Here is a 17,677-nt window from a genome sequence, read left to right on the forward strand (position 1 = left end):
TGATAACACTGATAATATTTACTCAGCGTGCAGACAATCCACGCAGGGCTGTACTGACCACGCGCCTCTCGGTGCGGGTCACGTGGTATACATCTCGAGCCGAATCGAATCGAATCGATCCGAGGTGAGGGCGCGAGCGGTGGCGTGATTGGTCCGCTGCGTTTCGCTGCTCTGCGCTCGAGCCTGGCAAAATCAGCCTTATTATTATTATTATTATTATCAGCATCACGAACCCGGCGCGCGCTCTTCACGCACTACAAGGAAGGCACTTCCTGCTTTCGCGCGCGCACGAGAGAGACCGAGAGAGAGAGCGCGCGTGCGCTGATCCTCCAATGGAGCCATGTAACTGACTAACGGCTCCGGTTATTGATTAAACCCGCGGGTCTGGCGCTCAACGAGCCCGCTACATAAGGCATGAGAAGCGGCGTGGAGGCCGAGAGCCACCGGGAAACGTCAATGCAGGAAGGTAAAGATCTGCTTCTTCTTCTTCTTCTTCACCTGGTGCTGTTTCAGTTAGTGTGCGTGCATGATGCTTATAGATCTATAATAATAATAATGAAGAATAAATGATACTTCTGGATATCAAGAACATGTGATGAGTGCATATCCTACTTTAAATCTCATTCTTCCACATAGTATTTTCTATTCATGCATGTTTCCTGCCAAACATATCTAATCAGGAATAGTTTATATATAGGATGATGACATGATAAATCTGGGCAGGTTGAAAGGAGGGGAGTGTGAAGCAGAGGCAGAAGCTACACCCGGCAGGGAGGTTTTAATTTACGCCGCTCGGTGTTGGAGTGGATTTGATCAGACTACTAAGTAGGAGAGTTTGTTTCGGTGCTGGAGGTAATGAGGTAATTGAGGAAACTGGCCTGGCTCCATGGCCCTGGGCACTCTAGAATTGAGAGGAGACTTTATTTAAAGATGAGAGGGTTTTAAAAAAATTGAATCCAATACTGAGACAAGAAGGAACCAAAATCCAAGTCCAGCTTGGTCTGATCTGCTAAACCTGACCAGCTTGATCTGTGTTTCGGAGGATCTAATCGGTCAGACCAAGCTGGACTTTTTCTCAGCAGGTCCCTTAAAAAAGACCTTCCAGGAAGTTACAGGATACACAAATAATACATATATACACTACCGTTCAAAAGTTTGGGGTCACTTTGAAATGTCCTTATTTTTGAAAGAAAAGCACTGTTCTTTTCAATGAAGATCACTTTAAACTAATCAGAAATCCACTCTATACATTGCTAATGTGGTAAATGACTATTCTAGCTGCAGATGTCTGGTTTTTGGTGCAATATCTCCATAGGTGTATAGAGGCCCATTTCCAGCAACTCTCCCTCCAGTGTTCTAATGGTACAATGTGTTTGCTCATTGCCTCAGAAGGCTAATGGATGATTAGAAAACCCTTGTACAATCATGTTAGCACAGCTGAAAACAGTTGAGCTCTTTAGAGAAGCTATAAAACTGACCTTCCTTTGAGCAGATTGAGTTTCTGGAGCATCACATTTGTGGGGTCGATTAAATGCTCAAAATGGCCAGAAAAATGTCTTGACTATATTTTCTATTCATTTTACAACTTATGGTGGTAAATAAAAGTGTGACTTTTCATGGAAAACACAAAATTGTCTGGGTGACCCCAAACTTTTGAACGGTAGTGTATAAGGTTTACTAAAGTCATCTTTTTTTTTAGTGAAACAAACCAAGATATGGTTTGAATCTTTTTCTTTCAACACTGGCTGATGTTTGTTTGTTTTCCAAAACTTGATTTCCATGATGCATTTCCTCTGCCGGGCTCTGATTGGTGTATTCCCCCCCCCCCCCCCCCATCTCTTTTCCTTTGGCAGGTGATCACGGGACGACGATCTGACCCTACGCACATTTTTTTTTTTTTGAGCCTTGTAACACGATCCGTTCAGTTCCAGAGACCTTTAAATATATTGCAAGGTCCACGTGGTGTAAAGTGAGCCAGTACAACTGTCCAGTGCTGCTCGGGACACTTCTGCTGACTGTCCTGCCAAGTAAGTGCCCTTTCTTTCATACTGAAAGAGAAGAGGGACGTGGAACGTTCAGATCTTCCCCCGACTTAAATATTGCATTGAAGTTCTTCTTGGCTTCTCCTAACCAGATTGTGAAATGTGCCCTCCTCTTATCAGCTGGCCTTAAAAAAAAGAAGAAGGTGGAGGAGGAGGAGGAGGTGGAGGAACGGCTGCAGTGAATGGGGAACATAATTTGTATGCTACCGAAGTTCAGGCAGGATCTTATGCAAAGCGTGGAGAGGGCTAAAGCACCTGCCTCTTTTACTCAACCTGTAGAGCGTGAATTATAAATCGAGGAGCTGAGGATCCACATCTTGGATGGGATAGATTGACACTGTAGAGCAGCTGAAGCACCGATCAAAACTTAGCACTGACTAAAAGCGTCATTCGTTTCTTCTGATACAACTCTCAACTTCAAGGCTTCCGCATGGTCCTCTGGTCGAAAGAGCAAGACAAACTGCCCAACATGTCCGCGGGGACGGAAATCAGAAAGGTGAAGAAGGACTTCATCTCTTCGAACGGTTCAGTCCACCCGGTCATCCTGGCCGCAGGAGCTGAGGAGAGGCAGCCAAGCGGCGGCGAGTACGAGCTCACTGAGGTGACATCTTTGCCAGAACGACCCGAGGCGGAAAACGAGCGGACAGAAATGGTGGTGATCGACTGTCACGCCGACGCCACGGGTCAGAGGGAGGAGGACGCCCTGCTGGAGAACGGCAGCCAAAGCAACGAGAGTGATGACACAAGCGCGGACCAAAGCCCAGTGCCACCAGTTCCTCTAAAGGAGACGTCAATTTCCATAGGACTGCAGGTCGTGTTCCCTTTCCTGCTGGCCGGGTTTGGGACGGTGGCCGCTGGTATGGTCCTCGACATTGTTCAAGTAAGTGTGTGTTGATTCAACATCCAAATCAACTTGTGTTTGCTATTTAAAATGAAGAAATCCAAAATGTAACATGAATCTCTTACCACCGTCCTGTTTACAACAAATAGAGAATATTTATTTCTTGAAAGTTTCCCATCATCAGGATTTTACAGCATTTTACTTTGCTAGATTTTGATCCACTCGAAAAATAGGAGTCATCACTGGTGTCTACATTCCATCCTATAAAAAACCCTTGGATGTGCTGATCCAAACGTATTACTCCTTAACGATGTGTTTTTGTTCCCGTGAGGCTAAAACACACTGGCTTGCTACCTATAAATCCACACAATGGCTATTTGTAGAACTGGATTTGAATATGATTTGACACAGTCACTCAGGTGCTATTGAGTCAGTTCTTCCTGTTTTTCTCTTCCAAGGCTCCATACCTGGACTTTTTCCAGTATAGTCTTAAATATGAGCCTTTTTTTTTTTTAATGAATGCATAGTAGAAAGACGTTTCAGTCAATGATAAACAGAGCTTATAATAATAGCTTATTTTTTCCCACTTGTTAAGTCTTGATTTCTTCAAAAGAGGCCTTATTGGTATATTCCTTTGAGGGCAGATGGAAGAGGTGGGTGATACGGTAATAAATATCACATCACGATACTTAGAACTGTTTCCATAACACCTGAGAATGTATCATGATCGGTATTCGACTTGCTAGCAAAGTGCAAGTCAAACATTACCACCACAAGAACAGAACAGGAAGAAACGATTTCTAATATTGTTATTTTTTAAGAGTTGTTAAATAACATGAAACCTGAGAAAGAAGAAAAAATGAAACGACTGCTACAAAATAAAAATTAAATTCCCATGGCCTCATTCAAGGATAGAAAATACCAACAATGCAAAAATAGACAAATAAACAATCACATTATAATGTTATATTTTCACATCGTCATTCATTTCCTAATTGAACATTCATCAGTGTGTATTGAGAATTGTTTTCGAACTGTATAGTTATAATTCATGAATGAAATCTTCACTTGAAACAAGAAGATCGAGATGATGGTGCATCCACACGCAGCGGTTTTGGGCTCCCAAAAAATACGCTATTTATTTATTTTATTATTCTGAACGAGTTAGGTCTGAGCGATGTGACAATTATTATCTATTATGATGCTTTTCTATGATACACAGTCTGTTTAAATATATAAGTTTGCTAACTATTTGCCAGTAAAAACAACTTGTTACAAATTCTAATAATAAATAAATAAATAAATAAAATTACTATAGTTTTAAAGGTTATGTACAGAGGTTTGTAGTTGCTGTTGAAAAAAAAGTGAGAGAAAGATATCACAATGCCTGCGATAGCTCAGAAAAGTATATGTATTGTGACGTAATTTATCACAATATCAGTATAATATCAATATATCGCCCAGCCCTCACACTCACACTCATTCGCGCTCACACAGGTGAAAATGTGAATTTAATTGGATTTAATCTAAACCTTAAAGGAACCTTAAATTTAGTAGTGTACTTAAGTTACCTTTAAGACCAGTCCTTAAATTTCAGAATAAATTTGAGTTACCTTTACTGAACTTTTTAAATTCATTAAATATACTAGTAAGTTTAAGACCCTTTATTGGTTTTCTTAAAAGTAGTAGTGACTTTAAGTCCATTGAAATGTTAAATTTAGTAACTTTGACATCTTAAACTTTTTTAACAGCATTTTATTATCTTTAAGAAGTCATGGAAAGTCACTTAAAGTTATAGTATAAGAATTCTTAAAATTATAGGTAAATACACTGAAATTTAGCATTTCGTAAACTTTTAGGATACTTTAAGAACATCTTAACCTCCTAAGACCCAAGCTGTTTTTTTTACATGCATTTTTTATTTCTTTTTGCTATTTGGGCTTATTAGAACCTGATGAGAATAAAAACTAAGCATCATCTTTGATAAGATGTACTTTTTGACAAAAAGTATGTCCACATATGTGGATTCTTGTTCTGAATTTCTAAAAAGTGCTGTCCACGTATGTGACCGCTAGGCCCTAGGAGGTTAAAGCTGTTAATTCATCTAGTGTCATTAGTTCAAACATCCGCAAGGTGTATGTGAACATATCTTACAACCATCAGGCATTTCACTGTACAATGACAAGAACGATATTCAGTTTGATTATATTCTAATCTAAACCGTGAAAGCACGAGAAAGTAATGCGTAGTTTGTGATGTAATAGTTTGGAACCATTTGCTACAACTCTAGTTCTTTTACGAAATCTTGTACTTTTTCCTTCGTGCTCGTAGCTGAATGCGTGCAACTATCCAGGGGACTCGTGCAAAGCAAAGTGACTTGGGATGTTAATAGTCACAGAGTGAGAGCACGACAGAGAGTGAACACTGTAATTACATTTATGTGCTTTTTATTCCAGTAGGTTTTAAAAATAACTTTTAAGAGACCGCTGGTTCTTAAAGTGACATCCAGGAAGTATTGAGAACCAAAAAAAATGTTTTTTCATTGGTAGAAATTACAGTCCATCATTAACACAATTATTTTATTTATATTTATTATTGCATTATTATTATAGTTTGTAGCTTATTTAACTGGTCACTTAATTTAAATAGGTTTAATCTGAACAGAAAAACAAGCAGATTATAAATAATATCAGCTGTAACCCAGGGGCGGGCGATATGACATCACAATACTCAATGCATTACATATATATAAAATATATACATCATGATTTTTAGGTTTACTCAAAACCTTCCAACAAAAACTATAATATCACAATTCACAATAAAGTGTATTGCGGCATATTTTATTACGATATTTGCATTATATTATCATATCGTCCAGCCTTACCCGCCTTACCTGGACCTCGTGTGTTTTGTCAGGTGAAAGCTCAGGAATGGAAAAAATAAATAAATAAATAAATAAATAAATAAATAAATAAAATAAAATTTTAAAGATGAAAAATAATAAAATAAAAACCGTCCACAGCTCCAAGGTTGTGAATAATGAAACTAATATTTGATTTTATTTATTTCATAAAATAAACTTGGAATAAAGGGACACATGGATTTTCCGAACTGCTACTTTATCTTATATTATTTATGATCATTTTTTGTGACATTGTTGCTTGCAAATGTTCAATAAGCCAAAGATTCTACATTAATGTCATGTTTTATTTGAAGTCTGAACATGTCCAGGATTTTAAAAAAAAAATGTTTTTGAAGATTTTTGTCTAGTAATAATTAAGAACATAATGCTGTATGGTCCCTTGCCGTTGATCTGTCACTTTGACGTCGCCCAGGTGCACGCTCGAAACCTGACACACATGGGAAATGGGTTTGTGAACCAATTATCGGTTTCTTTCTTCACATCAGGACATCAGGATGAAGCTAAACTTTAAAATCTCTTTAAAATTGATTATTAATTCATCAACATACGGTTTAATTTCCCATTTTAATTGACAGACAAATTTTAGCTTATTACAAAAACAAAATGACAAAACTTCCCTAAAATCTGTTCAATTTAAATAAGACATGAAGCACGATTTAACCCTTTTGTGCACAAATTATATATATATTTTTTTACTCAATAATTGCTTGAAATCACATTTGAAATACATTTGAGTCTTTTTTATCATTCACTTTCAACAGGAAGCAAAGGAGGAATGGGGAAAAAAAAAGAGGAAACATTTTAGGTCTAATATATCACCAATTTGTAAAACTTTGCTGCCCAGAATGATTGAAAATACATTTCTAACACATACAGTACAGTTTAGGTTCAGATTTAAAGTTTGAACGTGCATTATTTAAACCAGAACCAAAAAGAAAACTAATTCTTGTTTAGTCGAAAAGTTTTTTACTTGATGAAATGTTTTTGTGTAGAAAGTTTAGACATAAAATTCCCAAGACATTCTATATGTGTCACCGTCAGCCATGTTGGACTGAGTAATAAAAATCAGTATAGCGGTGGATGGACAGTAACATTGGAATGGTTTGGAGGTGATTTACATCTAAAACATATTTTTAAAAAAAAGGCCTTAAATTAACTCTCGATGAGTGTCGACATTACGAGAAAAGTTTAAGCTTGTGTTTTTCTTGTAACTAGTTACTACAGAGCTAAAAGGAAAAAAAACAGCACGAACATGAGCTGACATAAACGAGTTACACCCTGATATATATATAAAGGCAGGAAATGAGCACAAAACCCCATCTGAAAATGGTGGATTTTCATTTACTGTAAAATTCTATTGAATTGACGATGCCATAATATTACTCAGAATTTCAGAAGGGAAAATGTAGAACAAAACCTTGACATCCTGTGCTACAAAAATACCACATCAATGAATATGTGATCAGTTTCCTAACTTTATTGTGGTTATGAGGGGGAAGGTGTGAAAACAGCTTCATAACGGTCTACACTGGAGCCATGTGTCTTCAGATAGAGATATTTGGATTTGAATTAGAGGTCTAATCCTTACCTCGAGCCTTAATTCTGGTATCTAATCCAGATATCCTGTTCTGGGATGCTTTCTGTACTGTGTTGAATCCTGCCTAAAAAAATTGAGCATTGTAGAGGAAAAGATCGTATTTTTTTCCTCGTTTTCTTCATCCATTGCTTTCTATCAGTTCTGAATGTAAAAGTAAATTTCAAGTCATTAATGCATCATGATTCTAAAGAAAGTGAGTCATAAGGTAACTGTGTGTGACTGGGTCAAAGCCATCAGTCATGTTAGCTGGGAAAGAGAGTGGATATTTTGGTTGTATGTTCTACTTGTGTTCATATTTTTGCTCTTATTATTTAGATCAATTAATCCAAAGCATTAGCTCTAGATTTATGGTCATAAAAGAAATGTTTAGAAAATCTAAATTAAAGTATTAGCATCCTCAGTGAAGAACTAGCGACGGTTATTTCCTCATAAAACGACCTCGAGCCTCTGTCTAGAAAGGTTGTTTGGGAAGTGGCTGGTGGTTTGGTTTAAGATTAAAAAAAAACATCAGGCGAGAACCATTCAGTCCAGTCAGACAGTCAGACTATTTTTACCAGAAGGAAAACAGACTCAACATCAAGCCCTCACATCAGCCGGTGTCTCAGCACTCCCACAGGAAGCCATTTTGGGTCTACCACATCCAGGCTGTCACCCCGTTCTTACAGGAATCAGTGCAGCCAAACAAGCGTGGGCCGTGCTGTGTTCTCGTGGACCCTCTCTTCTCAGCTTCCTCGTTTTTCCACACACTTTTTTTTACTTATTGTGTGGGAGTGAACTTTTTTTATTGATTTATTTTTGTTTTGTTTTTAACAGTAATGTTGTTTTGCAGTCAGAACCAAACTCTGACTTCCTGTGGGGGTAAAAAGCGTGGGCTGGTTATCAGGAAGTGACGTTTTCCGTCTTTGAGTCACTGAAAGAAAGACTCTGTGAATCACACCGGATTCTGAACAGACTTTACGATACTACGAGCCAAAGTTTAGCTGCTAGACAGACAGGATACGTTTATCCACATAGATGATGCACTTCAGGTTGTTCACCTTTATTAATAATAATAATAATAATAATAAACCTAATTTATGTAGCACCTTTCATACATTAAAAAATGCAGCAAAAAGTAGGTTAGAGCATGAAGTAATAAAAAAACAGAAGCTTGTCAAAAAGTTTAAAAAGGGAAATAATAAATAATAATAAAAAATAAAAGCAATAGTAAAATAGAATCAGATACCTATACGAGTAAACATATCTGATGCCAGTAATGATACTAAAACCTGAGTATCTGGCAATATCGATATTCGTTCGAAATTTTTTCTTTACAAGCTAGTAAGCTTTAATTTTTTTTTAAATAAAGCACTTTAAAACATACAGGAAAAAAATACATTGCTAAAAAACATGACTTGCGCTGATGGTGCAGATATAATGAATAAAATAAAGGATAAATATACGTTAAAAAAAAAATAAATCAATCCTAACAGACGAAATAGAAGAAAGTCTCTTTATGTGTAAAAATTTCCAATTCCAAAAAATTGGAAATCTAATTTCAGTCTTTTCTGTTTGTCATAGGATCAGATTGAATTTTTCCTCCAGTAGCCGATCCACGACTGATCCGAAATATACATAAAGTCTAAAGTGGAAAAAAAATCATAAAAATTCGATACTGAAAAAGTTAGGTTGGAAAAAGGCATGAAAAATATTTTACAGTTGTTTGAAATCAGAGATAAAACACATTATTAGAGTTACTACAGTAAAAAAAAAAAGGTATGTAGTTGTGAGTTATCAGTCTAGACCTTGGATCTGTATGTTTAAGTAGTTAATAATTCAACGAAACACCAAGACAGGTTTTAATTAGTTAGTGTTCATCACCACGGCTTCATGGGTCATGGAGATGAGCATCGTACACTGACTCTACGACGCTAGTAAATTCTCCACTAGTGATGCGTCACTGAATTCCTCCGTGACCAGATATACTGGAGCTGCAGAGACTGCAATCTGAGCCTCGCTAAACCTGCAAGTTCACAGGCTTTCAGGAGGAGTTGGCCGAGGCAGAGCTGTTCCCCGGAGACATCATCATATATCTCAGAACGCGAGCGAGCTAGAGGAGAGGAGAGGAGTTCTTGGTAGCAAGAAAACCAAAGCCAATGTGGCAGATGGCCAATTTCCAATTGTAGTCCTTTTTTTTTTTCTCTAAAGTGGACCCTGTATTGCCAATGAATGGGGAAAAAAATGTCTGTTGGTTGTAGCTGGCCAAGCAAAATACCCTTAAGTACAATTTTTGCTCCATTTTTCCCCCCACGATTGCTCTTGTTTATTCCCAAGTGTTGTGTTTCAACCTGGATAGCTCAGCACTTTTCTCTCCTTTCCTCTCAGAGCTCGGGCGAATCCTCTGCATTGATTTAGTTGTCCAACATCAGGGCTGTAATTGCAGTGCGCCACTGGGATGGGCTCTAAAGATAAGCACTTTCTCCAATTATTGATCCACACAGACTCTTGCTGCATTGCATCTGCTCAAAGAAAAAAGCTACCAGCTAAAGAGGCAGTTGCCCCAGTCATCAGCTATTTCTTAAGGATAAAAGTTGGATGAGGTTCAAATGGATGTGATCAGCGATGACTCTGAATCTAGCTTTGGCAGATGACGCTGTTGATATCCGCATCAGCAAAAGATTTACAGCCAGTGGATGAAAAAGTAAAGAACCGGGAAGCAGAGCTATAGAGTTGAATGCAAAAAAAAAAAAAAAATCTCTGAAAAAATTGACAGCCAAAAGCATTCAGAATGAAACAACAATCAGAAACGTGAAAGAATTGAAATTCATTCTGTCTCAAGGGGGAGTGCAGACTTTTGCACTACACTGTATTAATGTCCTGTCTGAAATGTGTATAATTAGATATTTTTTTATTTACCAACATGTCAAATATCGTGACCATGATAGGGTCAGGTTTAAAAATATACACTCTACAATATTTATTTTATAGTATTATACGTATCTAGGCGGCACGGTGGTGTAGTGGTTAGCGCTGTCGCCTCACAGCAAGAAGGTCCGGGTTCGAGCCCCGTGGCTGGCGAGGGCCTTTCTGTGTGGAGTTTGCATGTTCTCCCCGTGTCCGCGTGGGTTTCCTCCGGGTGCTCCGGTTTCCCCCACAGTCCAAAGACATGCAGGTTAGGTTAACTGGTGACTCTAAATTGACCGTAGGTGTGAATGTGAGTGTGAATGGTTGTCTGTGTCTATGTGTCAGCCCTGTGATGACCTGGCGACTTGTCCAGGGTGTACCCCGCCTTTCGCCCGTAGTCAGCTGGGATAGGCTCCAGCTTGCCTGCGACCCTGTAGAACAGGATAAAGCGGCTAGAGATAATGAGATGAGATGAGATGAGATATATGTATCTAAATGAAAATTCGCCTCTGCCACCTCTGGTTACAGTTTATTTTCTTATCATTTTATTTCTGTTAAAGGTTAGAATTTTCTCACGTTCTCAGTGTGAGATGAATCTGATTGACCACAAAGATAGTTTTCATAACCCATCTTTACCAAGGGTGCCACTAATTCTAGAGCTGACTTCCCTTGTTTGAATAGTGTGGTGTTATAAGTGCAGCTGCTTTGCCCAGCACAGTATGCATCAGAAAGAGAGAGAGTTATATCGAGTTACAGGATTGAATCAATATCGTGGTAAATGAAGGTCACGGAGAACCCAGTGACCTCCCATACCTGAGGAACCCATGGTTCAGAAATGCGATAAAGGATCATTTTGTTCTCTGTGTCTCCCCATGCAGCATTGGACGGTGTTCTCCGAGGTGAACGAGGTCTTTATCCTGGTGCCTGCTCTTCTGGGCCTGAAGGGGAACCTGGAGATGACACTGGCCTCCAGACTGTCCACCGCAGTGAGTTTCACCAAATTACCAACAAACCTGAGTGAACCGGTGTATAATAAAAAAAGACCACAGGGGTATGCTTTTGTAGGAAAATGATCAAGGACCGCGTAGTGTCATGGAGCGTCATTACTGGAGAGTTACTGTTACCACACCAGAGTGTTTTATTCCTCTTACAACACAGAAAACTATTTGTGATGTTTATTTATTTATTAATTACAGGCATACTTTTTATCTGTTTATAGTTATGTGTAATGTTATGTCGGCTTTGAGAGACAGCTTTTTGACAGATTAGATCTGGATAGTATTGTTTGGGTGCAGCTTTAAAGCCACTACAGCACATTTTTTCAGCCATTGCAACAACTTCCATTAAAGACTTCCTCTAATATCGTCATCTGATTGAAACCTAACCAATACCTCTGAGTAGCTTTATCTTAATAAGGAAGATATTCCAGGCGTCCTGTATTATCATCTAACCAGCCAGCTGAAGAGTTTAACTCCAGAAAGCTAGCTGTTACCACTTTTTGACATGGAAAGCAAAGGTGCTTAATTCACCACTAAACCTTTTGTTGTTGTTTATTACAACCCCGATTCCAAAAAAGTTGGGACAAAATACAAATTGTAAATAAAAACGGAATGCAATAATTTACAAATCTCAAAAACTGATATTGTATTCACAATAGAACATAGACAACATATCAAATGTCGAAATTGAGACATTTTGAAATTTCATGCCAAATATTGGCTCATTTGAAATTTCATGACAGCAACACATCTCAAAAAAGTTGGGACAGGGGCAATAAGAGGCTGGAAAAGTTAAAGGTACAAAAAAGGAACAGCTGGAGGATGAAATTGCAACTCATTAGGTCAATTGGCAATAGGTCATTAACATGACTGGGTATAAAAAGAGCATCTTGGAGTGGCAGCGGCTCTCAGAAGTAAAGATGGGAAGAGGATCACCAATCCCCCTAATTCTGCGCCGACAAATAGTGGAGCAATATCAGAAAGGAGTTCGACAGTGTAAAATTGCAAAGAGTTTGAACATATCATCATCTACAGTGCATAATATCATCAAAAGATTCAGAGAATCTGGAAGAATCTCTGTGCGTAAGGGTCAAGGCCGGAAAACCATACTGGGTGCCCGTGATCTTCGGGCCCTTAGACGGCACTGCATCACATACAGGCATGCTTCTGTATTGGAAATCACAAAATGGGCTCAGGAATATTTCCAGAGAACATTATCTGTGAACACAATTCACCGTGCCATCCGCCGTTGCCAGCTAAAACTCTATAGTTCAAAGAAGAAGCCGCATCTAAACATGATCCAGAAGCGCAGACGTCTTCTCTGGGCCAAGGCTCATTTAAAATGGACTGTGGCAAAGTGGAAAACTGTTCTGTGGTCAGACGAATCAAAATTTGAAGTTCTTTATGGAAATCAGGGACGCCGTGTCATTCGGACTAAAGAGGAGAAGGACGACCCAAGTTGTTATCAGCGCTCAGTTCAGAAGCCTGCATCTCTGATGGTATGGGGTTGCATTAGTGCGTGTGGCATGGGCAGCTTACACATCTGGAAAGACACCATCAATGCTGAAAGGTATATCCAGGTTCTAGAGCAACATATGCTCCCATCCAGACGACGTCTCTTTCAGGGAAGACCTTGCATTTTCCAACATGACAATGCCAAACCACATACTGCATCAATTACAGCATCATGGCTGCGTAGAAGAAGGGTCCGGGTACTGAACTGGCCAGCTTGCAGTCCAGATCTTTCACCCATAGAAAACATTTGGCGCATCATAAAACGGAAGATACGACAAAAAAGACCTAAGACAGTTGAGCAACTAGAATCCTACATTAGACAAGAATGGGTTAACACTCCTATCCCTAAACTTGAGCAACTTGTCTCCTCAGTCCCCAGACGTTTACAGACTGTTGTAAAGAGAAAAGGGGATGTCTCACAGTGGGAAACATGGCCTTGTCCCAACTTTTTTGAGATGTGTTGTTGTCATGAAATTTAAAATCACCTAATTTTTCTCTTTAAATGATGCATTTTCTCAGTTTAAACATTTGATATGTCATCTATGTTCTATTCTGAATAAAATATGGAATTTTGAAACTTCCACATTATTGCATTCCATTTTTATTTACAATTTGTACTTTGTCCCAACTTTTTTGGAATTGGGGTTGTATTATTTTAAGATCACAGCACAAGTAGAAATCTGATGTTCATTCAGACTGCCAGTTAAAATTTTCTGACCTGACCTTCGGACACCCAGCTGATGTATACCTGAAGGTGTGCTTGGCTCTCCAGAATATATGACCTTTGCAAGAGCGTGTTTACACTGAACGCTCCAAAAATGTTAGTCCAACTGATAATTCGTAGAAACAAGGAGGACGTAGAGGAAAACATCATGATCGCTAGCTACTGTTTGTTATGAGGATCAGTATTATTATTCATATATTAGCGTTCTCTCCAAAAGGAACGCTGAGATCATGAACAGCCAATAGCTGCAATAAAGGAATCTGACAATCGGAGAATCAGACTGTCTCAGAGTCTGTGTTCATACCAGGAGTGGCACATCATCACAAAGCGATCACCAGGTTCAAGAAGAACTGCCGATCTACCGTACAGCGGCACAAAAGGGGTGTGGCGTGCGATGTAAACAATTCAGAGAATCAGAAGGAACAGGGCACAAAGTAACTCTCAAAGTAAATGGCAGCTATATTACACTACGTTCACACTGCAAGGCTTAATGCTCAATTCCGATTTTTTTGTGAAATCCGATTTTTTTGTGAGGTCGTTCACATTAACAAATATATGCGACTTGTATGTGATCCTCAGTATGAACGAAAAGCGACCTAAAAGTGTTCCGCATGCGCATTGCAGGATACGACGACGTCACACGCAGTGAGCATGGCCAGTGTTTACGGAAGTAACCTAAAGTTTCCTGTGTATGACAGTAGCCAGCATGGAGTACCTGGCGATGATGCAGTTGTTGTTGCGACGGAGCCGGAACATGCACAATAGCCTGATGTTAAGGAGGAGGTTGAGAAGGAAGAGGGCAAGGGTTTTGGCTCAGGCGTTCTGCGGGGTAGTGACTGCAACCTCCGTTCAAAGGAACATCAAAGCCATGTTGTTGTAACTTTTTTTGAGAGACCTGCTGCCTACTTCAGCGCGGAATAGTGACGTTTGTGGCTTGTTGATGACGTGTAAGTCGGATGAATGCGACCTGGCGGTTCAGACTGAAGTCGCATATGAAAAGATCGGATAGGAATCGGAATTAGGACCACATATCCAAACAGCCTGGGTCGGATTTGAAAAAATCGGATCTGTCTCGTTCATATTGTCAATAAAAGATCGGATACAGGTCACATATGGGCGAAAAGATCAGATTTGAGTCACTTCAGCCTGCAGTGTGAACGTAGTGTTACACAACCCTACAGTCCCTATGTGAATTAGGTATGATGCAGTACAGCAGGAAATCCAAATGATTGACGATTCAACGATTCACAATTCGATTGATTCCTTGGACCAGTCCTGTGGTGCATGTGGTCCGATGTTTCTTCAGTTCCCCACTCACAACTTTAGTTCCTACCTGCTGCTAGTTCCCATTAGATGCTTTCAGACCAGAGGAACCTTTTCATAATTCTTTGAACTGTTGGAGGGAGTTCCCCTTTGTTGTGTGTCCACACTGCAGGATGATCGTAGCTCTTAGAACACTGTTTTGAGGGACTTTTTTAGCTCCTACTTCAGTGTTCCTCTCCCAGTACAAGAGAAACTATTAATGATGTACCGGTAAATGTACGTTGATTGGTCAAACATGAGCCAGTGCAGCACCGGCAGCCACTATTTTTAAAAATCAGCATAAACATTAGCTGTGTAAACAACAGCTCTTAACATTAGTTTTAGAAAAATGAAGAAAGAAAAACAGATAAATGGGCCAACAGAGAAGTCCAGGCTTTATCGAGCGTATATGTGACAAAGAAAATACAGCACAATTTTGATGTGTTTAAGCTAACGTCACTCTAGCAAGTCGACTTGCGTCACTTCCAGTGTGAATGCAAACAGAAAAAAAGCCCTTGAAGGTATGCAGTTCTCAGAGGAGCTTCAATGAGTAATGAGCAGTTCCTCTCAATAAGTCCCTAGAAAGTGCCCTGTTTGGGCCCGAAAGCGCCTCTTTACCGAGCAAGACGTCACGTTTTTAGCAGAACAACACCTGATTCTCTGTCAAATAGTCTTGAATACGTTGTGCATCTAGGTAGTTAGGTGTGTCGTTTCTTTTGCCATTAGCACTTGAAATAGGAACGCCCACTACTAGAGCAGAGCGATGAAAAAAATGACCGCAGTGTGAATGCAAGAGTGTAAAAGAACAAAATTTGAACTACTGAACAAATCAAGTCCTGTGAAACGCCTGCAGTACCTACTTAAAACCTCACTAATTCTGTTAAGCAGAAGTGCACACACATTGCCCTAAAGCGGCTTTATGCTCTCCTTGATTCCTCCTAAACAGCTGGAGCTGAATTGTGTGGAGGTGGATTGCTGGTGCAGACATTCCTGTGGACACTCGCTCACCACAAACACGCCACGAGTAACTTTAACACGGCTTTATAGCAGTGGATTTAGGCTTTTTTAACACACTCGCTATGTGCAGAAGCGTGCGGTGTGTTTTCCGTACACACTCTTCATGAGGAAAAACATCCTAAAAATTGATTAATGACTATAAAATGTCTGTTTCAGAGACAGGGCACAGAGTTTTTACAAGTCCTGCCTTAAAAAGAGATATTTTTAAATTTGGACTGGAGAGAGTCTGGAGAAACCAAACGCAAGAATTTCTTTCTTTGTCAGTTATTTTTTATTGTCCTTTGTTCAAGGTTATTGTATACAAACTATTAATTTAAAAATATATATTGACATTTTGGTGGCATGGTGGTGTAATGATTAACACTGTCACAAGAAGGTTCTGGGTTCGAGCCCAGTGGCCGACAGGGGTCTTTCTGTGTGGAGTTTGCATGCCCAGGTCTACTGGGCATCATTTTGACATTGGGATAAATTATGTTATTTTTGTGAGATTTTGTGGGTATCACTAATTTTTTTTTCTTTTTTGTAACAATGACTCAGAAAAGGATTCTGATGTTAAAAATTTGTACTGGATTTTTTAAAGAATTTGCTACGAAAGCTATATATCTACTTACGTACGTACGTTACAGCACTACTAGTTTGCTACCAAAGCTATATATCTACTTACTTACTTGCGTTATAGCACCACTAGTTTGCTATCAAAGCTATATACTTACTTACTTACTTATTATACTTACTTACTTACTTACTTACTTACTTAAGTTATAGCACTACTAGTTTGCTACCAAAGCTATATACTTACTTTCTTACTTTAGTTATAGCACTATCAGGTTGCTTCCAAAGATATATACTTACTTACTTAGTTTAGTTATAGCACTACTAGTTTGCTATCAAAGCTATATACGGTACTTACTTACTTACTTACTTACTTACTTACTTTCTTTCTTTCTTTCTTTAGTTATAGCACTACTAGTTTGCTACCAAAGCTATATACTTACTTTCTTACTTTAGTTATAGCACTATCAGGTTGCTTCCAAAGATATATACTTACTTACTTAGTTTAGTTATAGCACTACTAGTTTGCTATCAAAGCTATATACGGTACGTACTTACTTACTTACTTACTTACTTACTTACTTACTTACTTACTTACTTACTTACTTACTTACTTACTTACTTACTTACTTACTTACTTACTTACTTACTTACTTACTTACTTACTTACTTACTTACTTACTTACTTACTTACTTACTTACTTACTTACTTACTTACTTACTTACTTACTTACTTACTTACTTACTTACTTACTTACTTACTTACTTACTTACTTACTTACTTACTTACTTACTTACTTACTTACTTACTTACTTACTTACTTACTTTAGTTATAGCACTATCAGGTTGCTTCCAAAGATATATACTTACTTACTTACTTAAGTTATAGCACTACTAGTTTGCTACCAAAGCTATATACTTACTTTCTTACTTTAGTTATAGCACTATCAGGTTGCTTCCAAAGATATATACTTACTTACTTAGTTTAGTTATAGCACTACTAGTTTGCTATCAAAGCTATATACGGTACTTACTTACTTACTTACTTACTTACTTACTTTCTTTCTTTCTTTAGTTATAGCACTACTAGTTTGCTACCAAAGCTATATACTTACTTTCTTACTTTAGTTATAGCACTATCAGGTTGCTTCCAAAGATATATACTTACTTACTTAGTTTAGTTATAGCACTACTAGTTTGCTATCAAAGCTATATACGGTACTTACTTACTTACTTACTTACTTACTTACTTAAGGCCCGGTCACACAGCGCTTTACGG

The 17,677-nt window shown here is 38.6% G+C and overlaps 1 protein-coding gene across 1 annotated transcript in view; it reads left to right on the forward strand.

The window, feature by feature from the left end:
- Positions 1-309: 309 nt before the first annotated feature.
- The window catches only part of LOC132874341 (solute carrier family 41 member 1-like), a 38,359-nt gene continuing 20,991 nt past the window's right edge, over positions 310-17,677 (forward strand). The window contains exons 1-3 of the mRNA XM_060910448.1: positions 310-466; positions 1,854-2,922; positions 11,168-11,275. Coding sequence (XP_060766431.1) covers positions 2,473-2,922; positions 11,168-11,275 — 558 coding nt within the window. The 5' untranslated portion in view covers positions 310-466; positions 1,854-2,472. The remainder of the gene's footprint in view (positions 467-1,853; positions 2,923-11,167; positions 11,276-17,677) is intronic.

The sequence above is a fragment of the Neoarius graeffei genome, chromosome 26, assembly GCF_027579695.1.
Source record: "Neoarius graeffei isolate fNeoGra1 chromosome 26, fNeoGra1.pri, whole genome shotgun sequence".
NCBI lineage: Eukaryota > Metazoa > Chordata > Actinopteri > Siluriformes > Ariidae > Neoarius > Neoarius graeffei.